This window comes from Scylla paramamosain, chromosome 33, assembly GCF_035594125.1.
Source record: "Scylla paramamosain isolate STU-SP2022 chromosome 33, ASM3559412v1, whole genome shotgun sequence".
Lineage (NCBI taxonomy): Eukaryota > Metazoa > Arthropoda > Malacostraca > Decapoda > Portunidae > Scylla > Scylla paramamosain.
The window spans coordinates 8389868-8404867 of NC_087183.1; the positions used below are offsets into that span (position 1 = coordinate 8389868).

Consider the following 15000-nt stretch of genomic DNA (forward strand, 5'->3'; position numbering starts at 1 on the left):
AATAATCAGATAAAAGAAACAGACAAACAAAGAAGGAAGGAAGAGGGAAAGAAAGAAGAAAGGAAGGAAAGAGGAGAAAGGAAAGAAGAACTAGAGGTGTAAAAGGAAATGAAAGGAAAGAAAAGAAAAGAGGAAGGGAAGTTTTAAAAAGTAATGAATAAATAATGATAATAATAATTCTAATCACTACAAAATAAAAGCAAAGTGAAGAAAAGGAGAGAAGAAAAGAAAGAATAATTGATAAGAAGGAGAAAAGAAGTTATTAAAGATGTATGTCTGTAAATAATAATAATAATAATAATAATAATAATAATAATAATAATAATAATAATAATAATAATAATAATAATAATAATAATAATGTTTTCAAGTTACAAAAAAAAATGACATATTATAAGCTTATAATTCCTTGCTGTTACTGTGTGTGTGTGTGTGTGTGTGTGTGTGTGTGTGTGTGTGTGTGTGTGTGTGTGTGTGTGTGTGTGTGTGTGTGTGTGTGTGTGTGTGTGTGTGTGTGTGTGTGTGTGTGTGTGTGTGTGTTATTGTTTTTTTTAATTCGCCTTTCACTTTCATCGCCAAATATTCATAATTCTTAGGCATTTTGTTATTCAGTTGTCAACATTTGTATACCATTATTTCATACGACAACAATACACCAAAGATATGATTAATTTGCGTGTATCTACCCTGAGAGAGAGAGAGAGAGAGAGAGAGAGAGAGAGAGAGAGAGAGAGAGAGAGAGAGAGAGAGAGAGAGAGAGAGAGAGAGAGAGAGAGAGAGAGAGAGAGAGAAAGGGGGGGACAGTGAATCATTGCATGTTCGCTGGCTTAATGAAAGGATTGTGCTGAAGTGGTGGTGGTGCTGGTGGTGGTGGTGGTGCTGGTGGTGGTGGTGCTTTTACTGGAAATCGTTGGTAATGACAGTAGAGAGAAGTGCGGCGGCAGTAGTAGTAGTAGTAGTAGTAGTAGTAGTAGTAGTAGTAGTAGTAGTAGTAGTAGTAGTAGTAGTAGTAGTAGTAGAGAAGTGCAAGTTACAGCATCAGTGGCAGTGGTGGTGGTGATGCTGGCAGTGGTGGTGATGGTGGTGGTTATGGCAGTGGTGGTGGTGGTGGTGATGGTGTTGGTGATGGCAGTGGTGGTGGTGGTGGAGTGATAGTGGCCAAGATAGTCACAATGGTAATGGCTTGGTATCGTAGCGTAAGCAAACATCGTCATGAGAGAGGCTAGTGTCAGGAGCTGAGAGAGAGAGAGAGAGAGAGAGAGAGAGAGAGAGAGAGAGAGAGAGAGAGAGAGAGAGAGAGAGAGAGAGAGAGAGAGAGAGAGAGAGAGAGAGAGAGAGAGAGAGACGTATAGCAAGCAGGGGACAGCGAGGAGGAGCAAGGGAGCAGAAGAGGGAGGCAGCAGGGAAAAGAGGAAGTGCCGGGGGATGAAAGGGGACGCTGCAGGCGGCGGGGGCGGAGGGCAGGGGGCGCAGGCAGCCACATACTGGTTCTAGCCAGCGGCAGGAGAGCACGCGGGTTCCTACACCGGCCACCCTCCACCACCACCACCACCACCACCACTACCACCACCACCCGACAACCTCCTCTTTTAGTTCCCCTCCTCTCCCCTCCCTCAGCTGCCCCTCGCGCCGCGCCGGACCCTCAGAGGCGCCGTGGAGTGCGAGGCGGAAGGTCGTGCTGGTCGCGTGGCAGTCGTAGAGGGAGGTCGTAACTTCTGACGCAGGCGTGGTGGTGTGCAAAGTTTATTTACAACGCGTGTGTGTGTGCGAGTGTGTGTGTGTGCGTGTGTGTGTGTGTGTGTGCGTTTGTGTGGCGCCGCGGGGCACACTCACGCCGTGCGATTCGGGTGTGGCGAGGCGCGCGGTACGGACACAGCACCTGGGCGACACTGGGCAGACTGACGAGAGTAAATAGCGGGGATACGTGGCGGTAGATCCGATACAACTGTGAAGGAAGGAAAGAGTGCAGCAGTGAAACAAAGACACCAAGCAGTGGGCAGTGTGACACCAAGCGAGGAAAGCAGGGAAGCATGACAGTGAAATAAGTGGAGGAAGCGACAGTGAAGCGAAGGACAGACAGAAAGAGAAAGAGAGAGAGAGAGAGAGAGAGACTACAAGAGCATCCTCCAATCACACCTCGTCAAAATGGAAGGTAATAATGAAGTGAAGGAAGCCGCCCCAGCCGCCGCCGACCCCCCGCCACCCACAGGGGACGGCGAGACGGTGGACCAGCCCCCGCCGCCCCCGCCCACAAGAAGCAACCGAAGGACTGGCTGGCGGTGGGCGGCATTGGTATTGAGAAGAGGAGACGATCATCCAACGCCTCCTACAGGATCGAGAACAACAAGGTGATGTGACCCTGCAGGAGGAGGAGGAGGAGGAGGAGGAGGAGGAGGAGGAGATGAGTTCAATTATAGTCATGTGCATGAAAAAAAAAAAAACAGAAAGAGGAGGATGACTTAAAGAATGAAGAGAGGAGGAGAAGAAAATGAAGAGAGGAGGAGAAGAAAAGGAAGAGGAGGAGGAGGAGGAGAAGGAGGTATAATGAAATAACCCCAAACCGAAAACATCAAATCTAATCAAAGTAACGAGCGGAGAGGAAACACTAACAGACCAATCACGAAGGAGGAAAAGAGAAGGAAGGAAGGAAGGAAGGAGAGCAACAAAAGGAGGAAAGGAGGAGAAAGGGGAGGAAAAAATACAACGGTTTTTCCACATAAAGATCACGACCAGACAGCTATTCACCATTCTTTCACAACATTTTAGAGAGGAGGAGGAGGAGGAGGAGGAGGAGGAGGAGGAGGAGGAGGAGGAGGAGGAGAGTGACACAGTTCTACATAAGTGAAATATATAAAGCAAGCATTAAATAAATATGATGATGGTAATATTAATGATAATGGTGGTGGTGGTGGTGGTGGTGGTGGTGGTGGTGGTGGTGGTGGTGGTGGTCGTGGCGCGTGAAGATAATGATTATTATAACGATGACGATTCAACAACAACTACTACTACTACCACTACTACTACTACTACTACTACTACTAATAATAATAATAATAATAATAATAATAATAATAATAATAATAATAGTAAAGAAAAAGGAAAGAAAAGATGAGATAAAAGACAAAATAGAGCGAGATAGAAGCAGAGAGAGAGAGAGAGAGAGAGAGAGAGAGAGAGAGAGAGAGAGAGAGAGAGAGAGAGAGAGAGAGAGAGAGCGGGGGGAGGGGGAGATACGACCCCCCTGGATTCCCACGCATCCATTTACAGCTTCTTTCAATCGATCGGGAAACGTAACTAATCGGAAACGTTGTGTGTGTGTGTGTGTGTGTGTGTGTGTGTGTGTGTGTGTGTGTGTGTGTGTGTGTGTGTGTGTGTGTGTGTGTGTGTGTGTGTGTGTGTGTAAACTGAAAGTGTACATGTCATCACCTTAGATTCCGACACACACACACACACACACACACACACACACACACACACACACACACACACACACACACACACACACACACACACACACACACACACACACACACACACACCATAAATAAAATCTTTCCACTTCCTGAATGCAGCAACAAAGAGAGAGAGAGAGAGAGAGAGAGAGAGAGAGAGAGAGAGAGAGAGAGAGAGAGAGAGAGAGAGAGAGAGAGAGAGAGAGAGAGAGAGAGAGCAAAGAGAGAGCAAAGAGAGGAAGCACAGAGGCAGGCAGACAAAAACCGACAGGTCAGAGAGAGAGAGAGAGAGAGAGAGAGAGAGAGAGAGAGAGAGAGAGAGAGAGAGAGAGAGAGCACCCCCTTCGCCTAATAAGAACAGCAACATGTGATCTGATTCGATGCTTCAGAAAATTTGGCCCAGAGAGAAAATATTATTTTTCTTTGGGTATACTTTACATCGCTACCTATTCTCTCTCTCTCTCTCTCTCTCTCTCTCTCTCTCTCTCTCTCTCTCTCTCTCTCTCTCTCTCTCTCTCTCTCTCTCTCTCTCTCTCTCTCTCTCTCTCTCTCTCACTTTGTTGCTGCAGTCAGGAAGTTGCAGTAGCCTTATTTATTTGAGAGAGAGAGAGAGAGAGAGAGAGAGAGAGAGAGAGAGAGAGAGAGAGAGAGAGAGAGAGAGAGAGAGAGAGAGAGAGAGAGAGTTTGTTAAGGAAGGCAGAAAATGCAGCTATTCATTCTTATTTTGCCGGAAGAGTGATGGACAAAGGGAGGAGGAGGAGGAGGAGGAGGAGGAGGAGGAGGAGGAGGAGGAGGAGGAGGAGGAGGAGGAGGTAGAGTTGGAGGAAAAGTAGGAGTGAAAGGGGGAGTTATAATAATAATAATAATAATAATAATAATAATAATAATAAAAAGAAAAGAAGAAGACGGAGGAGGAGGAGGAGGAGGAGGAGGAGGAGGAGGAGGAGGAGGAGGAGGAGGAGGAGGAGGAGGAGGAGATAGAAAAAGAGACACGGGAGGGCAGAATTATTGTGAGAGAGAGAGAGAGAGAGAGAGAGAGAGAGAGAGAGAGAGAGAGAGAGAGAGAGAGAGAGAGAGAGAGAGAGATTACGAACACGAAGAAAACAACTGAAACTTTCCCACGACCACACAGACACACACACACACACACACACACACACACACACACACACACACACACACACACACACACACAGAGAGAGAGAGAGAGAGAGAGAGAGAGAGGGGGGACCAATCATGTGAGTAAGTGTACAATTCAGGAAAGCCAGTGAATGTTTAGGTGCCAAGATGAAAAGATGAACACATTCTCTGCAGGTCACCTTGTGTATGTAGAGACACTCGTATCACCTGGCAACACACACACACACACACACACACACACACACACACACACACACACACACACACACACACACACACAAGTAGTGATAAAAAATAAATATACGGAAAAAGCACAATTGATGGTGTGCTTCTCTTCCTCCTTCTTTTCCTCCTCCTCTTCCGCTTCTTCCTCCTCCTCCTCCTCCTCCTCCTTCTCCTCCTCCTCATCCCTCCTCCTGCCTTACGTGGCTAAAATACTACACAACCAGACGCGTGTGTGTGTGTGTGTGTGTGTGTGTGTGTGTGTGTGTGTGTGTGTGTGTGTGTGTGTGTGTGTGTGTGTGTGTGTGTGTGTGTGTGTGTGTGTGTGTGTGTGTGTGTGTGTGTGTGTGAGGTGGGCGTGGCTGAGACTGTGGAAGAGGAAGAGGAGGAGGAAGAGGAGGAGGAGGAAGAGCAAAAATGAAGAGAGAGACATGTAATGTTGTAATTAGAACGGAGAGAAGACGAGAGAAGAGAGGAGGAAGAGGAGGAGGAGGAAGATAAAGAGACAGAAATGTAACGCTGTAATGAGAGAGAAAGAGGAGAGAAGAGGAGACAAGAGGAGAGTATGAGGGGAGAGAAGAGGAGAGGAGGAGGAGGAGGAGGAGGAGGAGGAGGAGGAGGAATGGACGAGAGAGGAGTGAGTGTGTCAGATGGCTGTAGGCAGGGCGTGGCAGTGAGGAGGAGGAGGAGGAGGAGGAGGAGGAGGAGGAGGAGGAGGAGGAGGAGGAGGAGGAGGAGGAGGAGGAGGGCGTGTCTGAGTGACGAATGGAAGGCAAGGCGGGCGGGGGTAATTCGTGTTGGAGGTTGGGGGGGGTCGAGATGGGGCACTGGGAGGCTGATAAGGGGGGAGGTTAAGGGAGGAAAGGTATAGGGGTCACGTTAAGTAGTGGGAGAGGGGTGAGGGATGAGGGGTGAGGGGAAGGGAAGGGGGCAGGGGATGTTTAATATATCAAAAGGCAGGGACAGGATTGGAGTATGAGAGAGGGAGAAAGGGAGAGAGGGAGAGAGGGAAAGAGGGAGAGGAGAGAGGAAGAGGGAGAGAGGGAGTGAAGGAGTTGAAGAGGGAGAAAAGATTTTATAGGGAATGAGGTGTTTGGGAGGAGGAGGAGGGAGGAGGAGGAGGAGGAGGAGGAGGTGTGACGTAGAGATGCGGAAATGTGGAAATAGGTGGACATCTGTGGAGGCGAGGACAAAATTTTGGAGTTATTATGATTGATGATGGTGGTGGTGGTGGTGGTGGTGGTGGTGGTGGTGGTGGTGGTGGTGGTGGTGATGGTGGTGGTGGTGGTGGAAGAGAAATTACTAGGTGGAGGGGAAAGGCGTGCGTAGAGGACAGCTGATGGATGGAGGTGGAGAGGGGAAGGAGTGGAAAGTGAGAGGTGGAAGTGAAGTGGATGAGATAGGTGGAAGGAGAGTGGTTACAACGACGTGGATGATACAGTGGATGGAGAAAGGAGTAGATGAGAAGAAAATGGAGGACGGTGGATAACGCAAAGTGGACAGATGGAAGAATGGAATGGGATGAGAGAGAATAGGTGGAAGAAGAAGGTAGTTGGATGGAAGGGAGTCGATAAGAGGAATGAGTGGAAGAGGAGTAGAACAGACTAGATAAAGAGGAGGAAGAAGTGTGAATAGAGATGAAGGTGGAAGAGGAATGGGTGGAAGGGCAGTGCGTGGAGAGAGTAGGTGGGTGGAAGGGAAGTGGGTGTGGGTGGAAGGGAAAGCAGTGGGTGGGTGGAGCAGAGGGTGGAAGAAGCTGCACAAATGTTGGTAGTGGTTGCCTTGAAATTGTTTTTAGCTACCAATGGAATTTACGATTCACTTATCACAAGAGTACTACTGTAGAGGAGGAGGAGGAGGAGGAGGAGGAGGAGGAGGAGGAGGAGGAAGAGGAAGAGGAAGAGGAAGAGGAAGAGGAGGAGGAGGAGGAGGAGGAGGAGGAGGAGGAGGAGGAGGATATAACAAAGAAAGGAAAAAAAAACAAGGATGGAGAAGGAGGAGGAGGAGAAGGAAGAACAAGAACAAGAAGAGGAGGAGGAGGAAAAGGAGACAAAGAAAAGAAATAAAGAGAGGAAGAAGAAGGAAGAGAAGGCAAACCAAGATATGCCACACACGAGGGAAGAGGAGGGAAAGAAAATGTATAGAAGAAGTGAAGAGGAGGACTAAGATAGCACAGAGAGAGAGAGAGAGAGAGAGAGAGAGAGAGAGAGAGAGAGAGAGAGAGAGAGAGAGAGAGATGAGGACTAAGCTCAACGAAGAGTATGATGAGGACGAGAGCGAGGAGGAGGAGGAGGAGGAGGAGGAGGAGGAGGAGGAGGAGGAGGAGGAGGAGGAGGAGGAGGAGGAGGAGGAGTTGCACAGTGAATGGCTCAAGATCAAAAATAGCCCAGTAGTCCTCTTCCTCGAGAGAGAGAGAGAGAGAGAGAGAGAGAGAGAGAGAGAGAGAGAGAGAGAGAGAGAGAGAGAGATGCGGTATTTCATAAATAGTTGGTGTTTATGCGGGAATCGCTCACTGATATCGCGTGACAACTGCTCCATTCTTCCATCCTCAAGGAGTTCATTCTCTCCCACAGTACATGCACTCCGCTGCAAACACAGTCTCAGTAGTCATAAAACGGCGGTAAAAGTGCAATATGTTACGATAAGATATTTACACACCCGAAGTAATGTTTTAGAAGAGTCACCGCCTCACAGCTGTCAAAACCGTTTTCTGTATAGCAACAAAAGGCGGAAGAAAACTGGACTTTGGAAGACTCGTTTTGACAAGCACCCCCTTCACAGTTTCATACTCAGTGCTTTATTTACACTTTATCTCTTACACGGGCGCCAGCAAAACAAGGCGGAATAGCTGAAGCACTAAATCATACAACTTGTTTCTCTTGGCAGGGGGAAATCTCGACAACACATCGCTCCATCACAGAACATAAACAAAACACGACGTCCAAATATCAGGGAAACACGTTGAACGGTTCATTCGAGGCACCACAAAACACTACATCGCCTTACTCTCACCCTAACCATGGCGGACATCCACCCTAACGTGACTCACCCTGCAGACAGCTATAAGCGACTTTATGCACCCTGCCAGCCTAAACATACACCACCTGACCTATAAACCCGCACCACACTACCAACAGATACTTTTCCTGTGCCTTTGAAGCTTAAAAGTCATGCAAGCAGCTCACGGACCTTCTCCCTCACACCACACACACGCTGAAGGTAAAACAAGGTGAATTTACTGAACCGTGACTGTCTTATGATGGGAAGCGAAACATGGGTGGATCAAGTGTGGATTGGTCTATGTAGGTAATTCTAATCTAGCAATCTATTTTAACCTAATTTAACCTAAACTACCCACGAAAGAAGCTGGAATGATTGACCTTCATATGATGAGATTTTATTGAATTTTGTCTATTTATTTATTTATTTATTTATTTATTTATTTATTTATTTATTCCAAGTACATTTTTGTAATTAATCGTCCTAAGCGCGAGGATACATGAATTTCTCAAAAGCTCTCGGAAGGATGCGTAAGCTTTGGAAAGGTTAGGAACCACTACTCTACACGATACGCACAAAAAAATATTTATACCCTACTCCCACAAACGATAACAGCCACAGAATACACCTCTTGTAATCTCGGTAGTCTAGCCGCAATAGCGTTGTGCAGTTGAACCAAATAGCCTAGTCAGTACAACCATGGTTAACAGCAGAATATCTAACACACGCCATTCTATTCCACTACTGATAGTTTTCCATTAATCCTCAGTCCTCTGATCCGCTAAGAAGCAATCCATTATCACGTTTTGTAAGCAGATTGCAAGCAGAGGAATTAGACTTGGAGGAAACAAAAGGCACACACACACCACTCCCTTCCACTGTGTTGATAGCTTTCCACCAGTCTTACGTCCTCTGCTCTGCTAAGGGTCTATCAATTATCTCGTTTTAAACATTGCAGGCAGAGAAGAGAATTCAATACTGAAGGAAACAAGCAAATACCAAACACACTGAAAGACAATGTTACATAAACATCTTGATACGTCTTCGCAAAACAGCATCTAATATTTAAAGCCCACTAATACATCATCTCCCTCACAGCCACAACCTCCACACTCATCCACACTCACACAGGGGATCAAACACCGCCTCCCGCACCTTCAGAAATAACCCACACGTCAGGAGGCGGCGCTGAGATGAAGTAAATGTCAAAAATGTGGGACGGATGACACGTGGGACTGATCACCTTACCTCGTCCTTCCCGTCGTGCTGTTTGCAGATTCCCTCACGTGTCAGGCGTCCCCTTGCCGCCACGCTGTCCCCACACCTTCCTTAAGACGTCACGCACTATCTTCACAACGAGGGCACCGTGCAAGCCGCCACAAGAAGGCAGGAAGCAGGATAAACACTTCCTATCCTGACGCAGAGTCCAGCGAAGCACACGGGTTGTTTGGGTAGTTTTCTAAAATACCCGACGTGCTTTCCTTTGCATAATTGCGTGATTTATTTGTACTTTATAGATTAAGTGCATATACGATAGAATATTATTAGAAAAGAATGCACAATATCATGTTAAATATGACCAGAAATGAATGCTTCCACACCTAATAAATATATGGCGTAGAAGTTTAAGCTTTCTATCGTAAAACATCCGATTTGATTTTGCTTGTGTGATGTAGTTAATTTGTATTTTATAGATGTAATACACAAGATAAAAATATAACCAGTGACGAATGACTATATCCATAATAAATAGCATATGATACAGAAAGTTAACTTCACTTGATCTATTAGGCTTTCTGCTGCCCATCAGGCCAATATCCTTGTAACATTTCACAGTTTTATTAGATACCTCTAAACCGTTTCCTATTTTTTTCCCTATATCTTCGATTAGTGAACATTTCTCAGCAAATTCTCTGCCTTTACTTCCTCCGTGGAAAAGTTATCCCGTAGTTACGACTGAGTTAAGAATCGTACTTTGATGTCGCGGGAAATGTTGAAAGACGTAATTTTTTTCCTTTCTATTTTTTCTCAGAGAACTTTCTTTGATACCTTTTCCCTGCTTTCTTCTATTTATAATTTCCTCTTACTCCCTCCCCCTCCTCCTCCTCCTCCTCCTCCTTCTTTTCCTTCTCCTCCTCCTCCTTCCCCCTTCCTCCTCCTCCTCCTCCTCCTCCTCCTCCTCCTCCTCCTCCTCCTCGTTCTCACCTACTGACATACCCAAAATTAATTATTTCTGCTGGGGACATGAGAGGAAAGATTTTATTAATGACACCAGAAGATCAGGGTGGCATATGCTTTGCTTCATTATTATTATTATCATTATTATTATTATTATTATTATTATTATTATTATTATTATTATTATTAGCAGTAGTAGTAGTAGTAGTAGTAGTAGCAGTAGTAGTAGTAGTAGTAGTAGCAGTAGTAGTAGTATGAGAAGCAGTAAAATTATCAGAGCAAAAAAATACCATTGCAACAAGAAAAATATGCCTGTGATTTCGTACAACAAATTATATACTACTACTACTACTACTACTACTACTACCACTACTACTATAACCACCACCACTACCACCACCACCACTACCACCCTCCACCACCACCACCACCACTACACGTCACCTTCGCCCGTTGTTACCTACTGACGTCCCTTCCCCGGCAGGTCCTGATCGACACCCCAGATGGCGTACAGGAGCTGGAGATCATGGGCAGCAAGGACAGGCACGGCATCTTCAGGCAGGCCGTACCCGTGCTGCCCATGCCCCTGGCCGTGTTGTGCCTCATCCTTAGCTTCGTGCCTGGCCTGGGTAAGCTAAGATATAAGTAAAAAATATAAAGGAAGAGTATCTAGCCCGTACTCTGAAACGCTTTGCTCTCTCTTCAGATAATAGGTGTAAATAGAGAAAACAGAAAACGAGAAAGAATCTAGCTTGTTGAGTGGTGCGTAAAGTTCTCGACTGATAGACATGACGGCACACGTTCTAATCCCTCTCAGATCTCACTAGGAAAAAAAGAAAAAGATAAAATAAATAGAAAAAAAACATAATGATTGTGATTGGCTCCGTGGTACAAAGTTCACAGATAATGGATAACGCGTCACGTGTCTGGGTCCCCTACACTCATTAATTTCAGTAAGGCATCCCGGTACCTTGGTGACATAAGTCCCCTGATGATTTACGCAATGGTGACTGTGGCAACCTTACCACATCAGTTGCTGGTGCAGAATGAACAGGAAGCTTTAACCCTTTTACTTTGATACGAGACAATTATCACCACCATATGGGTGAAAAAGAATAGATTTTGCATTTTCTACCCAATTTAAAGATTTGAGGTGGCTGTGGAACAAGTTAAGATATCTGAGAGTGATTGCTAATTAGGGAAAGGTGCACCAAGTGGCAGTCAAAGGGTTAAGGGACCACACAATTTAATGAAAAGATATGACCGGTGGATAGAAGAACATCAGAACATAAGAAAATAAAAGAAGCTGCAAGAAGCCATCACGCCTTCACGTGGCAGTCCCTGTGTTAAAATACCTATTTCCACCTACGATCCCTATCTATAAATTTGTCTAATCTTCTTTTAAAGCTCCCCAATGACTCAGCGCTAATAACCTGATTACTGAGTCATTTCTTTCATTTGCCTCTCTATTTGAGAGCCTGTTTCTTCCTATTTCTTTTTAAATTTAACTTTTTCAAGTTTAACCTCATTTTTTCTTGTTCTGTTCTGATAACTGATCCTGAGAATTTTGCTTACGTCACCCTTGTTACATTCCCTATACCATTTAAGTCTCTACTCAGGTGAATACAGGTGGGTGTTTTATACAGGGACTGCCACGTGTAGGCTTACTTTAGGCTCACTGACTTTTTATAGCCTTCCTTATGTTCTTACGGTTAGATTGTCAAACTTTTTTTCCCTTCCTCTTATCATATGCAAGGAAAAATCGCCCCTATGAGTTTCTGAATAAGTGCCGCAGCTTCTAACACCACAATGTTCTGTTTAGTTATATCAATCTTGGCTTCTGTTCTTGCATCTTGTGTGTGTGCAGTCGCCCCAAGAAGTGACGTCACCAAGTCCAGTGATCATTTCACGTTTATGTGTCGTGTGTTCGTGGTAGGGACGTTCGTAATAGGCATGAACGTTTTGCACAACATGACGTTGCTTCCAAGGTTAACTGTACCAGACAAACGTTTATGTACTGCGTTTGTTTCAGGAACGTTCGTGGCGGGCCTGCTGGTGCTGTGTGGAGGTTTCGCGACGGAGTACCCGAGCAGGATGCAGGGCGCCTGCTGGAACCTGCTGGCGGCCCTGCTGATGGTGGTGCTGGCGCCCATCCTGGTGGGACTCATCTGGTCCGTGCAGCGAGGCGTCATCATCCTGCAGGAATCCAGTGAGTCACGAGGGGCGGCCTAGCAGGGGCGTGGCGCTGAGACTCCTATTCTCAATTTGTTCTCTCATTAGCACTGTTTTCAAAGGCCAGAAATCAGTTAGGTACTTGTGAATGTTCTTTTTTTCTTCATTGATCTGTCTATTTATGTATATACGAGGCCGTCAATCACACGCTGAGTGGCCCACACTACACCACACACTCCTACACACACACACACACACACACACACACACACACACACACACACACACACACTAAGCCACGTCGGCCCCTGGTGGAAAGGGCTAGTGTTGTGGATTGATAGTGCAGAAAAATTGCTAAACTTTCACTAAAAGAATAGAAACATTTTCAGAATCACAGTTTCTGTCACAACAATATGTTAAAAATAGCCGAGATTAGGCGCTGAAAAATTTCAAGAATGCGGACGTGGGATGCTATGGAGAGTGTGTTGTGATAAGTCTGTGGGAAGTGTTATGAGCAGGGTCAGTCACCTCTAATTAAGTAGGATCGTGAGAATTGCCTTCCTTAACTGTGTTGTGTGTTTTGTGCGCTACTTGATGTCACTGTGCCGTGTTGGGAGTCTTCGGTCACTGAGACGCAACAGGTGTCACTCTCAGTTACTATAGAAGGCTGTGAGTCACCTTTACCAACCAAGCTGTGTCACGGGCCACTAAAGAGTTGTTCAGTAGTATGCATGAGAAATCACACGCACTCACCATGAGATGCTGCCACTCAGTTTTAGTAGACAGAGTGATGAGAGGCGCTAGTGATCATGCTGAGGAGATGGATTTGAGGGGCGTGGCTTAGTCGTAGTAGTCTTAAGTATGTGTTCCTTTGGTTTTACTCGTATGAATACCGGTAAAAAAAAAAAAATGTCTCTATCTACAAGGTAACGATACATTTGTTTATTTAATTATTTTACGTTATATTATTATTGCTATATATTTCTTTACTAACTGTTTTCTTCACCACTTTCTACTTCTTGCTTCTTTATTTCTGTACCGTTACTTTTTTGACGTTTTCTACATTATTCTCCAGTTCACATCCCCATTATTATCTTCATTGTTCACTAATTTGCGGCGTCCTTCCTTGCAGTGAAGCAGAACATAGAGGAGCGTGAGGCCAAGCAGGAGGAGGCAGCGTAGAGAGGCAGGAACACACTACCCAAAGCCGTCTCCTTCAGAACTCCTCCTCCTGCGTGTTGTTTTCGGGTCTTCCCTTCATCTCCAATGCAGCGAGGAGGATTCTGCCACACGAGGGAGTCTCCTGTACCTCCTCCTCCTCCTCTTTCTCCTCCTCCTCCCTCTCCACCCCATTGCTCGCTCAGGGGAAGGTCGGGGAAGCACCACCATCGAGTCAAAAGTTATTCCGCGTCACGAGATGAGATTCTTGGATCGTGATCTCAAACTCTTCGGCGTCTTGTCTACACTATTTTTCAAAGCCTCTTGTGGAAGTTGTTATGGGTTTTTCAAGGGGGTATTCATGATTCTAGTGATAATTCATAAAGGATTCTGTATTGTCAGCGGAAGAAAAATACTCATGCAAACCTGGCTAAGGGCTATATTCTGAAACACTTCTGCGCTGCACCTCTGCTAATTTCTAAATGCTCTAGTTGAAGTTACATGGGTTTTTAAGGGTGTTTTTAAGGTTCTAGTGACAGATGGACAAGATTTCTACATTATGAACAGGAGAAGCTCTCTTGAGAACTCGGGTAATCATTTCCGTGGCCTTTGAAAATAGTCGTGGTGAGAAAGCAAGGTGTTTCTGAATACGGGGCTAATTATCTGTGTCCTTTGGAAATGTCTGAGGCTCCAGAGCGTTTCAGAATACGAATCCTTGCTCATCTCGACCTCATGACCTCACCTTCATTTTTTCTTTTATGTACAGTGACCTCAATAATTTTTCGTGTAATAATTTTGTATACTTAAGATTTGTTATCGATTTTCATTAGTTCCCATGTATTCTTTGCCGTTATTTTTGTATCCTCATTAGTTTTCATGTGACTTAACCTTGTATACTTATTTTGTTATCAATCTTGTCGTTTTTTTTATTGTGTTTCAGAGACTTTTCTTCTTATTGCTCCAGAATTATTTGTTTTGCACTTTTTCATTCACAAGTGCATTTTTATATTATTTTTTTTTTTACGGTTCGTGTCCTGTATTCCTCCTTAATTTTCCGTATTTCTGTATCCTCAAAGGTTTCTTAATCGATAGTTTTCCCCCTGTAGTTTCCCCATTTATATATTCCTCAAGGTCTGAGTGCCCAGGTTTCCTCGCCATAGTTTCTATAACCACCAGTACTTACTACATCTTACCCTGTATTCATACTTTCCATACAGTTTTATAAAGTCCTCAAGATCTATCACATTTCCTCAACACAGTTTCGCTAACTACCTAAACGGACCTCCTCGTATTATTTGCAAGATTCCTCGTGTCTGTATCTCCATAGTGATTCTTGCATCCACCCGTATTGTATTCCCCAAGGTTTGTACTTCCCCGTGTTGTTCTGTCCACCTCCACCTTCCTTTGTATCTCGTCCAGGGATCTTATGGCCCTGTTTTACCCTCAACATCCAGTATTCACATATATTATACCTGGATTCTTGTATTTTCTATGTCTCATCCATGCTTTGTATACGTAGTAAGTGTACGTTTATATATTTTTTTTCTCATTTTTCATTAATAGTGTGTGATTTAACACATCTTTTTTTATATATATATTAGTCTTGTTATGAAAAAGACGAATTTATTTACGATGCATTTATAGGGTAGACATTTCTTTTGTATAATTGATGCAAGGA

General features: G+C 44.9%; 2 protein-coding genes across 2 annotated transcripts in view; both read left to right on the forward strand.

The window, feature by feature from the left end:
* The window catches only part of LOC135089450 (uncharacterized), a 32979-nt gene extending 32308 nt beyond the window's left edge, over positions 1 to 671 (forward strand). The window contains exon 9 of the mRNA XM_063985028.1: positions 1 to 671. This exon is cut by the window's left edge and continues 602 nt beyond it. The gene's annotated coding sequence lies outside the window, so the exon portion shown is untranslated.
* A 973-nt stretch (positions 672 to 1644) lies between these two features.
* LOC135089606 (protein stum homolog) overlaps positions 1645 to 15000 on the forward strand; it is a 14294-nt gene continuing 938 nt past the window's right edge. The window contains exons 1-4 of the mRNA XM_063985420.1: positions 1645 to 2348; positions 10477 to 10621; positions 12025 to 12201; positions 13297 to 15000. The exon at positions 13297 to 15000 is cut by the window's right edge and continues 938 nt beyond it. Of these exons, the coding sequence (XP_063841490.1) occupies positions 10519 to 10621; positions 12025 to 12201; positions 13297 to 13346 (330 nt within the window). The 5' untranslated portion in view covers positions 1645 to 2348; positions 10477 to 10518 and the 3' untranslated portion in view covers positions 13347 to 15000. The remainder of the gene's footprint in view (positions 2349 to 10476; positions 10622 to 12024; positions 12202 to 13296) is intronic.